Source organism: Erithacus rubecula, assembly GCF_903797595.1.
Source record: "Erithacus rubecula genome assembly, chromosome: 8".
Lineage (NCBI taxonomy): Eukaryota > Metazoa > Chordata > Aves > Passeriformes > Muscicapidae > Erithacus > Erithacus rubecula.
Genome location: NC_136659.1, coordinates 32973392 through 32985227, shown reverse-complemented (window position 1 = coordinate 32985227; position 11836 = coordinate 32973392). Strand labels below are relative to the sequence as shown.

The 11836-nt window shown below is 43.2% G+C and overlaps 1 protein-coding gene across 1 annotated transcript in view; it reads left to right on the top strand.

The window, feature by feature from the left end:
• The first annotated feature begins 3484 nt into the window (after positions 1-3484).
• Positions 3485-11836, top strand: part of LRP1B (LDL receptor related protein 1B) — a 608586-nt gene continuing 600234 nt past the window's right edge. Inside the window, exon 1 of the mRNA XM_079310839.1 lies at positions 3485-3695. Coding sequence (XP_079166965.1) covers positions 3614-3695 — 82 coding nt within the window. The 5' untranslated portion in view covers positions 3485-3613. The remainder of the gene's footprint in view (positions 3696-11836) is intronic.

Below are 11836 nucleotides of genomic sequence, written 5' to 3'. Positions count from 1 at the left end.
GCAAGTATGAATGATTGGTTCTACTTTGTTTAATTTATCTCAATAAGAGATTTCATAATATTCTATAGCTTGATGAATTAATTTATTTAACTTGTCAGTGTTAATAACTCTGATTACGAGGAAGAAGTTATAAAGTACCGTAGGTGCGAACAGATCTCTAACAGCAGTTTTAACTTTGAATTTACTTCTGAGAAGTACTTCAGTCCAGTCTCCTATGCAATTAACTTCCTTTTTTTGGCTGCAGCAAGGAAAAGAGATTCCCTTGATTCTTTTCTGTAACTCTCCACTGTATCTGCTCTCTGGGTAACTCCCCAGTGTTCCTGGTTTGTTTTTTTCAAGTGGGACTGAGTGAAGACTTCAATAAATATTTGACAAGCCAGTCTGGCTCCTGAGCTGTGTACCTGCCACTGGTCCTGCGTGTCTCGACATTCAGAAATCTGAACACAGCTGTGTGCATTCAAACAGCGACAGGGAGGCTGGAAATGCAGAAGCTGCTTCCAGCTAAAGCCGCCATTCTCTTTTCTCAGGACTGAGGCTAAAAAGCCTGTCATACAGCAGCTGATGGCTTGAAGCATCTGAACTACAATACATGTTTAGAAACTGCCTTGGATTATGGTCATTTCAGCAAACATTTTTTTTTGTTTATTCATAGAATGTAGACATTAAAACTTTCATACAGTTCCTAGTGCAGGGGTTTTTTTGGGTGTGGAAAGGAGCAATGAGTGTGGCAGTTACTTCTATGTATTTTTACTGTACTGTTGAGGTCATCCCATTCCATCATATAGAGATGTACCATCCTTCCATTGCTTCATAGCAGTTGATGTTTAATGGAAACAAAGCTGAGGGGAATGATTTTTCAAAGGTCAACTTTTATTTGTTCAACAGCCTGTATTTTAAACACCAGACTCCTATGAGAATTCTCGCCTCATGGTGTTATCTTAAAGCAAGTTACATTTTTAGACAATTTAAAAAATAATTGCTTATCATTAATTGCATTTTAAACGTAATTCTCACTGCATACTCCATATCGACAATTTATATCCTGTAAACAAGAAGGCCATTGACTTTTACTTTAAATATAATTTAAATATTTTAATAAGCTTATGTGCATATGTGATCAGCAGTATTGAAAGCAAGATCAATCAGTTCTTCAAAGTCTCTCATAAATGCTAATGTTTAAAATGGGCACTAAATGGCACCGTATCATTAAAGGAAATTATTCACAGAGAGTAGTGAGGATTGTTGTTAAATAAGTATGGAATAAGAATGAAAAGGAGCAAATTAGATGGTTGAAAAGCAGGATTTTAGCTGAGGTGTTTTTGCGAGGAGGCACGAAAGGGCAGCACGCCAATTAACAGATTGTTTGGGGGGAAAGCATGACCACTTGCAACCCTGCAGACCTTGAAAGTTTTGCAGAAGATGCGAGAAGGCATCGCAAGATGAAAGAAAATTCTGCAAAGACAGTTCCACACCCTGAGAATGCTGGGAGAGCGCGTTCACTGTGAATATGTGTGTCTTTATCATTTATACCATGTGACAGTCCTGGCAGGGAGGAAATGTCACTGATTGAAAAGAGGAATTCCTTAAAACTTGGAATTGCCTTGTCTTCCTTCACATGTTTTACTCACTTTGCTCCATTTTCGTATTTTAAACACAAAAGGCTGCTCAAATAAAGCCACAATTAATGCCGAAGAACCGTGTATGTGGCTTGGGGGGTTTAAGGCAGGACACAGAGCCATCTCTTCCATAAACTCGGGGCAATGATGTTCCAGTGTGACATTCAGCATGACTTCATTTTGGTTACAAAAGCAACCACTTTCCAAGACCACGGACACTGCCAGATTTTTTCATCTTTATTCAGACCTGTTTCTGTATTAGCAAAGGTTTTCTTCTCTGGGATTCATAATTCTGCTCAGTTATGGCTGTATAAATACTAATTGACTGTAGGTGAATTACACGGGTTTTAAAGGCAGCAGATGAATGCAGAATTTGATCCAGTTGGATTTTCCCCTTTGGCTGTAAATTCTTTGCTGTCAACAAGCAAACCTGCAACCCTCCGTGAGTCCTGACAGCCCCTGACCTCAGAGGCGACACTGCTACCCAAACTGGGGTCTTCAGTTCTTGGGCAAAAGAACTTCCCCCAGTTCAACAGAAATAATGGAATATTAGACACACTACGTTGTGTACTTTTCTGTCCTACAGCATTGCTTGGTCTCTCTGGTCCTGGAAGCCTCTTGGCGGTAGTGCTTCATATAAATGGTATTTAGGTTTTGTGCTGTGGATATAAACGCGAAGGTGAAAGAGCTGAGGCTTTACCCTTGGAGTGTGAAGGTCTCAGCCATCAATATTGGCACCGGGATGTCTTTGGAGAAAATTAATATCTGAGGATGATGTAGAAGCTTTATCACCTTTTACCTATTAAAGATCTGGTATTTTTTTTTTGTTTTTTTTTTTTTTTTTTGTTTTTTTTTTTGGGTTGGTTGGTTGGTTGGGTTTTTTTAGGAAAGAAAACAAATGTGTGAAGATGTGATAAAGTGTAGTTCTGTATGGGACCGTTTCAAAGCAATACTTCAATGTAAAGTCGCATAAAGTCTAAACAGGCAGTATCGACTGTGAACTGAGAATTACCTCAGGACAACACTTAGAGACAGTTGAGCGGCCATTGGAGATGGCATTGTGTCGTTAAAGTAGCGTGATCACCTACTATCATTGCTAGTGAATTACCTAAAACCAAAGCCCTGTTCAAGGGCCGGTTGGCCAAGGCTTGGAGCCACCCAATCTACTGGAAGGTGTCCCTGCCCATGGCGGAGGGTTGGAACTGGATGGGCTTTGGTGTTTACCACAAATCACCCTGCGATTCTGCGGAGCATCATTAACCGAAGCCAAATTTACCTGGGCAGCTTTGGATGACAACTTCGCTCTCACGGCCTGAGGCCGCGCGTCTCTTTCCCTCAGCATCGCCATCACCGCAGCTTCCCACGGCAAAAGGGCTTGCGGCGTTTCCAGGTTTGGTTTTGGTTTTTTTTTTTTTAAATTTAATATATTTATTTATTTTTCTTTTTGCTAACTCACTCCTCCTCTCTCGCTTTTGCGAATTAGAAAAAAAAAAAAAAAAAAAAAAAAAAAAAAAAAAAAAAAAAGCCGAAACAAGCCCTCAAATTTGAGAGAAGTCCACGTTCCCACGTCGGGCAGGAGCGGGCAGCGGCTGAGGGGCGCATCCCTGGAGGCGGCTTCGCGCCTCTGGCGCGCGCGTGCAGGGGGCGGCGCGCGGCCGTGGCTGGCGGGGGGGCGGGCGGCGGCGCGAGCGGCGCGCGGAGCCCTCGCGGAGCCCTCGCGGAGCCGTGAGGGGCCGCGCGCGAGGTGGCGCGCGGGGCGGCGCGGAGCCGTGAGGGGCGGCGCGGGGCGGTGCGCGGGGCGGTGCGGGGCGGAGCGCGGCTCTGCCGGCCGCCGGCGCCCCGCGCTGCCCGCTCGCTGCGTGCGGCGAGCCCAGCCGCGCTCCGCGCTCCGCAAAGTGCCGGCGGTGCCGCCGCGCCTCTTCCCGCACCGGCTCTGCCGCTCCGCACCCGCGGCAGACAGGCTCGGCTCCTGCCTCTTGTCCCTCACGCCCGCCGCGATGTCCGCGCTCCTCCTGGCCCTGGCGACGCTCTGGGGATTACCGCCCGTCGCCGAGGCGCTGGCAGCGGCAGCCCGCGGAGGTAAGGCGCGTCCGTGGCGGGGCGCGGAGCCGCGGAACTTCCCGCCGCCTCTGCTCGGGAAGTTTTGCTCCCTTGCGCGGACGGGCGCGGCCGCGGAGCGCACCCATCACCGCGCTCCCCTCGCTGCGCTCCATCACCGCGCTCCCGCACGCCCGGATTGCGGGCGCGCCGCGCTGGCTTGGGGGCGATCCTTGGTGAGGGCGAGGAGCGGGATGATGTCCCCAATGGTTCCGATGGCCTCACCGGGCACGAACCACCGTGGGTGCGATCCGCCGCGGCGGGGGACAAGAGCCGCTGCTGCCGGCAGCCCCCCGGTCCCGGCCGCGGCTCCCCGAGCCAGCCCCGCGGCCGGCGGAGATGTGCCGCAGGAACGGCGAGCGCCCTCCGCTTCCCACAGCCTTCCAAAAGTTCCCTCCTCAATGTCCCCGAGTTGCCGCTCGCTCCGTGCCTGAACTTGGATTTGGGCACGGGGGCTCGGGGTCCCGCAGCCGCGGGGTGGGCGATCGCAGAACTTCCAACTCTGTTCCGCTCAGAGAAGTCCCTGATCCGAGAGGGTTGCGGCTCCCCCGCTGGAGCGGGGCTCGGGGTTTCGTGTCCCTTATTGCACAGTCACCGGAGCGCTCTCATTTTCCTGCGAGATGTTTGAATTGGGTATTTTCTAAGTATAGCCTTAGTCCGCCTTCTGTGCGGCTCAGGTGTGGGAACGGCGGTGTGCTGCTCTGACTCAGGTTTTCTTACCGCTGTAGAAAACCCTGCTCACCATAAATTGTCTGTCGGCTTGTTGTAGCCCTTCAGCTCCCAAACTGCGTGTTCTCATGAATGAGATGCCCTCGGTGGTGGTGTACGCAGTCTGCGAGGGTTTAGTTAGATTTCAGTAGAAATGTAACTCTCTAAAGCCTTGAATTCTCACTGTTAGACATCCACCTCCTCTCCATCACGTACACATTACCAACTAAATTGTTTACTAACTGCTTCCAACTCGTTTGGGTGAGTGTGGATGCCTCTGCACAGTCGGTCTGGGGTATAGATTTCTGCTTCAGTCGAACTACCAAACCTCTCCCGTCCTTTTTCCACGTAGCTATCAGAATTGCATAGGTGATTCATGCTGCGAAAATGAGAAACAACTACCTATCAACGAGAAAAGTATTGCTGCAGCATCACAAACTTGCATGTTTAAAACACTGCATTACAAGGTGCAGGGATATTGGGAGGAAATGAGATAGTATTCCACAGAACGGCACTTGAGCAGCCTGAGAAGAAAGGTTCTCGTGAAATCTTTTCAGTTTCATGAAGGGTACATATGCTTTTGCTTTGGTTCACAAAGATTCGTGGTTGTTCTAGTGCTTGTGTGATGGAAAATGTTTCAAGAACTTTCCATGGTATTCACAGAAACGGTCAGATTAGATTTCAGCAACTGTAGCTTGCATCTGATTTTATGAATAAAAATCAAAGTTCCAAACATTTTGGGGAATTGTTTTGGAAACTGATTTGTGGCTCTGTATTCCTTCATAGTGGTAAGCAAATGCAATTATACATGAATATTAATGTTTGGTATTTAAATTTTGTTTAATCTTACCTTTTTTTTTTCCTAGTTACCTGTCTCTGACTTAGTGTTTCACTGAAAAAAAAAAAAAAAAAAAAAAAAAGTGCCGTCAGCTTATATTAAAATCAATCCTATTTTAAAAGGCAGCATCCTTGTAAATCATACCAGCCCCAAAAGTGGGATAAATCAAATTTATTTAGAATCAACTAACTCATCATATCATAATGTCATGTCTTATCAAAACTGAGCACTGCACAAATTATGACTTAAAAGGCATTTTGTTTCACAAAAAAATGTCAAGTGGTCTCAACCTAAAAGGAATTCAGGATGAGGCATCCAGAAAGGGAATTGCATTTGCACATCAGATAAACTTTATGATACAGTGCAAAAATTATTGACCATACCAAGCTGATTTTCCTTTACAGGAGGAAATTCTGAGTCACTGAAGCATGCTAAGCTTAATGTATGTGAAAGGTACTGAAATTTGGAATGCACTGAGGCTCGCCATAGGTAATAAGAGAATTGGGAAAATGTCATGGGTTGTGTTAATAGCAGTGTTGTGGTAGCCATGGTAATATAAAATATCAGTGAGGTGCTGTAGGGAGTGGTAACACTTTCTCTTAGATCAATGGGCAACATCAGGAGGAAAAAAGAGTTGGGGGGAACCTCACTAAAGTTTGAATTATCTAAGCCCTTTTCTCTGGGTTTGAAACACAATTAAATTCTTTCAGTCTTATCAGGTCTGTTCTCAGCCAGGTTACAGCTCCTCTAAGTTGATGTATATAAAAAAATTGTGAAAGAAAATGATGTGGAGAGGGGGAGCTGGAAATGAGATGAAAAAGGGAAGTGAGCAGAAGGGAATCTAGCCAGGAGAGCGTGGCAGGATAATGGCTAAGTCCTGCTACAGCTGAGGTTTTGCCACTGAAGCCACGAAGAGCTGTTTTGCTTTCCTTCTCCAGTCAGCTCTTCCTGAGGAAATGGATGGGACCCGATTCTTTGCAACACTTGCAATTTCTTCACAGTATAGGTGCCACAAATGAATTCAGGAGCCTGAGAAAAGCCTTGCAAACAGTTTGGGGAGCTTAGAAAGCAACATTTGTTACCTGCTCTCCCTACAGACTCTCAAGGGAACTTCACAGGTCCCATCGGTGCTCTGTGGTTCTGGTGGGCGTTTCCTTCCCACAGCTCTTCCCAGCCTCGGAGCTTCACCCTGCTCCCTACCTGGGCTCTTACACCCTTTTTTGTCGTCCTTGATTTTTGTGTCTGGTGCTGTAAACATGATTTTATGGATCCACTGCACTAATTGGAGTGATTACCTAGAGGTGATCCTAATTGCAGAGATGCTCCGGATAATGGGAGCTTGACTGTATGACCTCGGTGTTGTCAGTGAGATGTGTATCCACACCAGCATTAATGAGTTGCATTGCTCGTTATTAATCGACTTGCTGTCTGTGCTGAGGCTTGTTTGTGTTGGGTTTTGGTGGCACGTCACTGCTGTCAGCAGCACTGAGCGACTGCCTTCTCCCACTCTTTCATGTGTGGTTTTAGTGTTTTGGAGCACTCAGGCAGGTGCTGGCATGGTGAAAAAGCTTCTCAGCAAAGTCTTGCAGACAAGAGATGCTCCTGCATAGGGAGGCTTTATATGGGATGGGAAAATGTTGTCACATAACTTAAAACTCAAGTTAATTCATGAGAGATGGCATATCACACTTTTTTTTTTTTTTTTTTTTTTTTTTTTTTGTTTGCTATTTGGAAGCTGTTGTTTAGAAGTAATGACAAATCTTCATGAATTTTATTCCTTTCTGCAGTCACAAAAACACTTCCAAAACTTCTGTCTTCATCCCACTTAGCAGAGAATTTATTGTTCTCGCAGTGCCCTTTGACTGTATTTAAGTGCAATCTGGAAGCAAATTACTTTGAAATGGAATTTTCAGGCTTAAGGTTAGGCTGGTGGGAGTTTGGATTACTCAACCCTGTGGTAGAGACACAAACCAGGTGAGATAAATTTGCTTCCTTGGGAAGACTGCTGATGGCCTTCATTCCCTGGTAAGGTGCCACAGCAGGGGATTCTGAGTGCACTGGGAGCCTTCACAATACAGCTTTGTCGTTATTAGCAGCTTAATGCTGGAAACTGGGTGTACCAGCACTGCTGTACTTCACCAGACTGAGCTCCAGCTTGGCCATCTGTTGGAAAGTGTTCTTGAAAAAACCTAAAAAAGCTGTTTCTGTGCTGTACTACAGAGGTGTATGTTCCCATAATTAACTTTGTTATGTTTTGAACATAGATAATATTCTTCTTATGTGCAAAAGAGATGCTTCCAAGGTCACAATGACTTTGCTGTTTGTTTGTTTATTTACCCTAAAAAAACCTGTTACTTAAGAACATGCCTGTCATTAAAGAGGCAAAATTACAGAGGAGGGAGAAAATATATCAAGGAATTTGGGACAGTTCTTTTTAGGATGTGTGATAAGGGTTAATTAAAGTCAGAAATTATGGGAGATGTCCACAAGCACAATTTCAGTGGCTGGTTGGTTTTGGAGCCACTCAGTGGTGTCTGTCTGCCCTCAGCTGAGTGTATGAGTGCACACACAAACCCCTGGCACTCCTGGAGCCTGGGCAGGCTCTGTGTGTGGGTTTCTCTGAACTAATGTGCACATTTTCTCTTACCTGGGTTGTTCTTTTAAGTTCTGTGGTTTCTGAGAGCTGTAGTTTAGTAAAAAGAAAGTGGTAGAAACACACAAACTATTTAAAGGCTAAGCTCCATTTCAAAGTTCAAAACTAGGTGTTTGATGTGAAAAGACTATGTGTAAACTTGTTCTGCAGCAAGTCTTTTACTAATTTATCACAGCAGTTCTGCTGGAGCTGTGGCAGGTTGAAGGAGCTGTCCTCCAAAGGCTGGGAGAGAAGCTCTCACTTCGCACAGTGCTTCCTTTGAAGAGCTGTGTGACGGCTGCTATGGAAATCCGAGCATATGCCATACCTTTGAGGTTCATATGGACCACAGTCCTTCTGCATTTAAAGTGGTAAAACTCACATTGACTTCAGTCTGTAGGTTGGAAACCAGTGTTCCTCCAGCACCTTCTTCCAGGTCCTTTACTGGTTATTTGCAGTTGAAGAAATTTGCTTTCTCCATTTTGCATTGGCTCTAAGGACTTACATAATTGTAACTCGTGAATTTAGAATTATGGCTTTCTCTAGGAAGGCTGGCAATTTAGATAATAGAACATTGTTTTTGTTACAGTAGCATATTTGGAATCCCGGTGTGTTGTTGCTTTTATTCCTAGTTTTTATGTATTAATCTGTCGCTTAATAGTCTTATTCTTCAAATGCAATTAAAAAAAAATTTGCTTAGAGAACTCATTTTAATTGCACTTCCTCAAAACATTCTTAATGACGAACAGTGAAGATGAAAATAGCAGAACTTGGCTACTTCTAAGCGAGTCATACAGACTATTGAGTCTGTATTTAATGTCAGTTTGGGCGAAGTGTAGACATTGCAGAACTAGGTCTTAAATTTGTAAGTGCAATTAGGAACTAATTGGGTTTCTTTAAAAATATAATTACTCAAATAATGACTTTGCACCTTCTGTCCAACCCACTAGTTTGTTTTTTAATTGAACAAGTTGGATTTTTTTCCCCCCTTTAAATTATCGAAGAGATGAAAATATTTGTAAACTTATCCCAGCTAGCTAGCCAGTTGTTGACCATAACAGGACAAATTCCCAAGATGTACCAAAACATAGTGCTGCAAGTGCTACAAGTGATACAAATCTTCAATTTTAAGCATCTGGTTAAGTGAAATAACCAGGACTTGTTGCTGTAGAACCAGCTGCCCAGCCCAGCCATGGTCCTGCTGGCAGGATTCCTTTGGTGAGGATTCTCTGGAGCCTCTGCAGGAGGAAAGGGCATTTTCCCATGGGTGCAGGGCTGTGTGAGAGCAGGATTGGACCTCAGTAATGGAATTCCAATAAAACTCAGTCAGTGCCTTTTAATTAGATTTAATGGGAACTGGGAAGGATCATTAGAGATAAACACATGCTTTTGCCAGTAATACGTTCACTGTGTTATTAATCTGATTTAATTTGCAAGATCCACATAGCAGGAGTAAGATTTTTCTCTGTACCTGGGAAGTGTTATATGAGCCCATTATATTTTGTTGTTGCATATGTCATTGTTTCCCAAGCACTATGTAAATACAGAATTGGGGTTGGGCTCCGTGTGTGGTGGTCATGAACCTTGGCAGTCTGAGGCTAGGGGTGCATGCTGGAGAGAAGGCTGTTTGTCTCTTCAGAAACTGCATTTTTATTGACCATTTTGCCATAAATTGCAATGGTGTATTAATAACAAAACACTGCAATATGCAGAGTGTGCTGCTAAGTAATAGGGCTTTTTAGAGATGATGTAATGCCAGTCTGGAAGTGAGGTACGCCTGGAGATTTTTATTTCCATGCAGTTGGAAATACAGCCTAATTCTCTGAGGCGGAAAAACAGATTACAGCATTACGAGTTCTAGATATGGTACGTTGCATCCTGAAATGCGCTTCCCAACCCGCCCAGTGCTCCTAAACACCTCTCCTGCTGCTTCCTGCTGAGTGATGAGGCCTTCCAGAGGAGCCAGACAGCTGAAACTCAGCTTCGCTTCAGAAACGAGCATGTACCTATTTTCTTTTCTAGGAAATACCCATGTGCTTTGGGCTATCTGTTGCCTGGTTGTCTGTAGGACATCCCTTGGTAACTTTGGGCATGGCACTCTTGAATGACTTACACTTCAAGTGCAGTAGAATAAGTGCTAGAAGCTAAAATCTAAGCTGTCAAAATAATATCTACAAGTCCTCAAAGTTTTCACTGCTGTAGAGCACTGTTTTTAACAGCTTTTCATAGAGTTGCTCTTGAGCACAGAGGATGAAAAGGTGCAGTTTTGTTTTTTTCAGTGGTATTTTGGGGTGGGGATGGGCCATATGCAAGCAACACAATACTGGATGCAATGCTCTGCAAATTCACTGTTTTTGTGTGAGGTGTTCTGTCTAGAAGATTGCTCTGTGAACAAGTGGACATGCTCCCACAAAAATTCCCATGTGACTTTCTTAGAAAGATTTGTAATTTTAATTTACTTGACTGGAAACTAACAAAAATATCTTGTCAGTGATACTTTTCTAAAGTACAATTTTGATATTGTCAAATAGTTTGGGCTGCTGTTTATAATGTTATCAGAAGCTGCAATATGGTATTTAACAATGGGTTCTCCACCCCTCTTAACATGCAGGAAAGTATTTTTCCTCAAGCAAAGTTCTTCTGAATAATTCTAAGGCACTGGAAGTAAAAAAAAAAAAAAAAAAAAAAAAAAAAACCATTGTGAATTCCCTCTTATTGTGTAATTTTTTTTGCAGAAATGCTGCAGCATTGCGTAGTCATAAAAATGCAAGTTTGAAAAAGTTACACTAATGCCAGATGATCACGAAAAATCACAGCAATTTTCTACATGATAGGTAGATGTCCACAAAACACCTGCCTCTTTTTGCTTGCAAATACAGTGAAGATAAAAGAAGAGAGAGCAAAGTAAGTTCATTGCTGGTTGGATGCTCTTTTGCATATGCAAACACATTCTGATTTACCCAAAGTATATTGGTATTTGTGTAAAGCTGTGTGCTTAGGAAATCAAAGTGTGTCATTTGCCAATGAGACATTTTCTTCTCTGGAGCAAAACATTTTTTATGTTTTGTAAACAAATAGATTTCAGACCTTCATCAAGACCACTGAAGTCAATGGATTCTTTGTTTTGTTCTTGTAATAGAATCAGGTTGCATGTAGGTGTAAAGGAACTATGAACGAATTTATTAAAATTTCACTGGAAATTCTTACTTCGAGGACCTCACATTATGTTGTCTGTATTGCCATATACTTTTATGCAAGAAATACCTATTTCTTGAAATACTTCTATTTCAATATTTGGTTCACTTTTCTTTAGTTTCTTAAACTGAATCTATGTTTATATTTCTCTTATCTAACTTTAAATTATGTGTATCAAATTATCATTTCAGAATTTGTAATAATCCTCTACAAGAGAAGTTACTGCATAAGTTTTTTCTTAATCAAGTTATTTTGATTTTTTTTTTATGTAAAGACATCTTTTTTTTGCAAGGAGACTGCTTTCCTGTGAGGTCAGAAAACTGGAGAAAATTCCAGACAGCTCAATATGCTAAGATGTGTATGGTCTGCTACTTCAAGCCATTAAGTTGGTTAAACATAGTTTTTTGCTATTCTGAAGAATCAGCTGGTCTTCTAAATGATGCACTACCCTTTTCTTCATGAAAAGTGTATTGGCTTTGGGGATGTAGGGAGGATTATAAAGGTGGCATCTTCTCACTCAACACATCCCTATGAATCTTTGCAGATTTATCCAAGGATGAGCACACTTGACCTTCTCTTGGAGCCTGTCCTAAAGCAGCTGTTTTTCTAGCAGTATTTAGTAAAGTATAATGAGGGGTAGGTCAAGCCTGTGTGTTCTCCAGTGCTGATAGTCATATATCTCCTCGAGGGAAACTGGCCTGCCTTCCAAATTCATCAGAAACACTTGGTTTAAAATAGGTTTATTTTGTG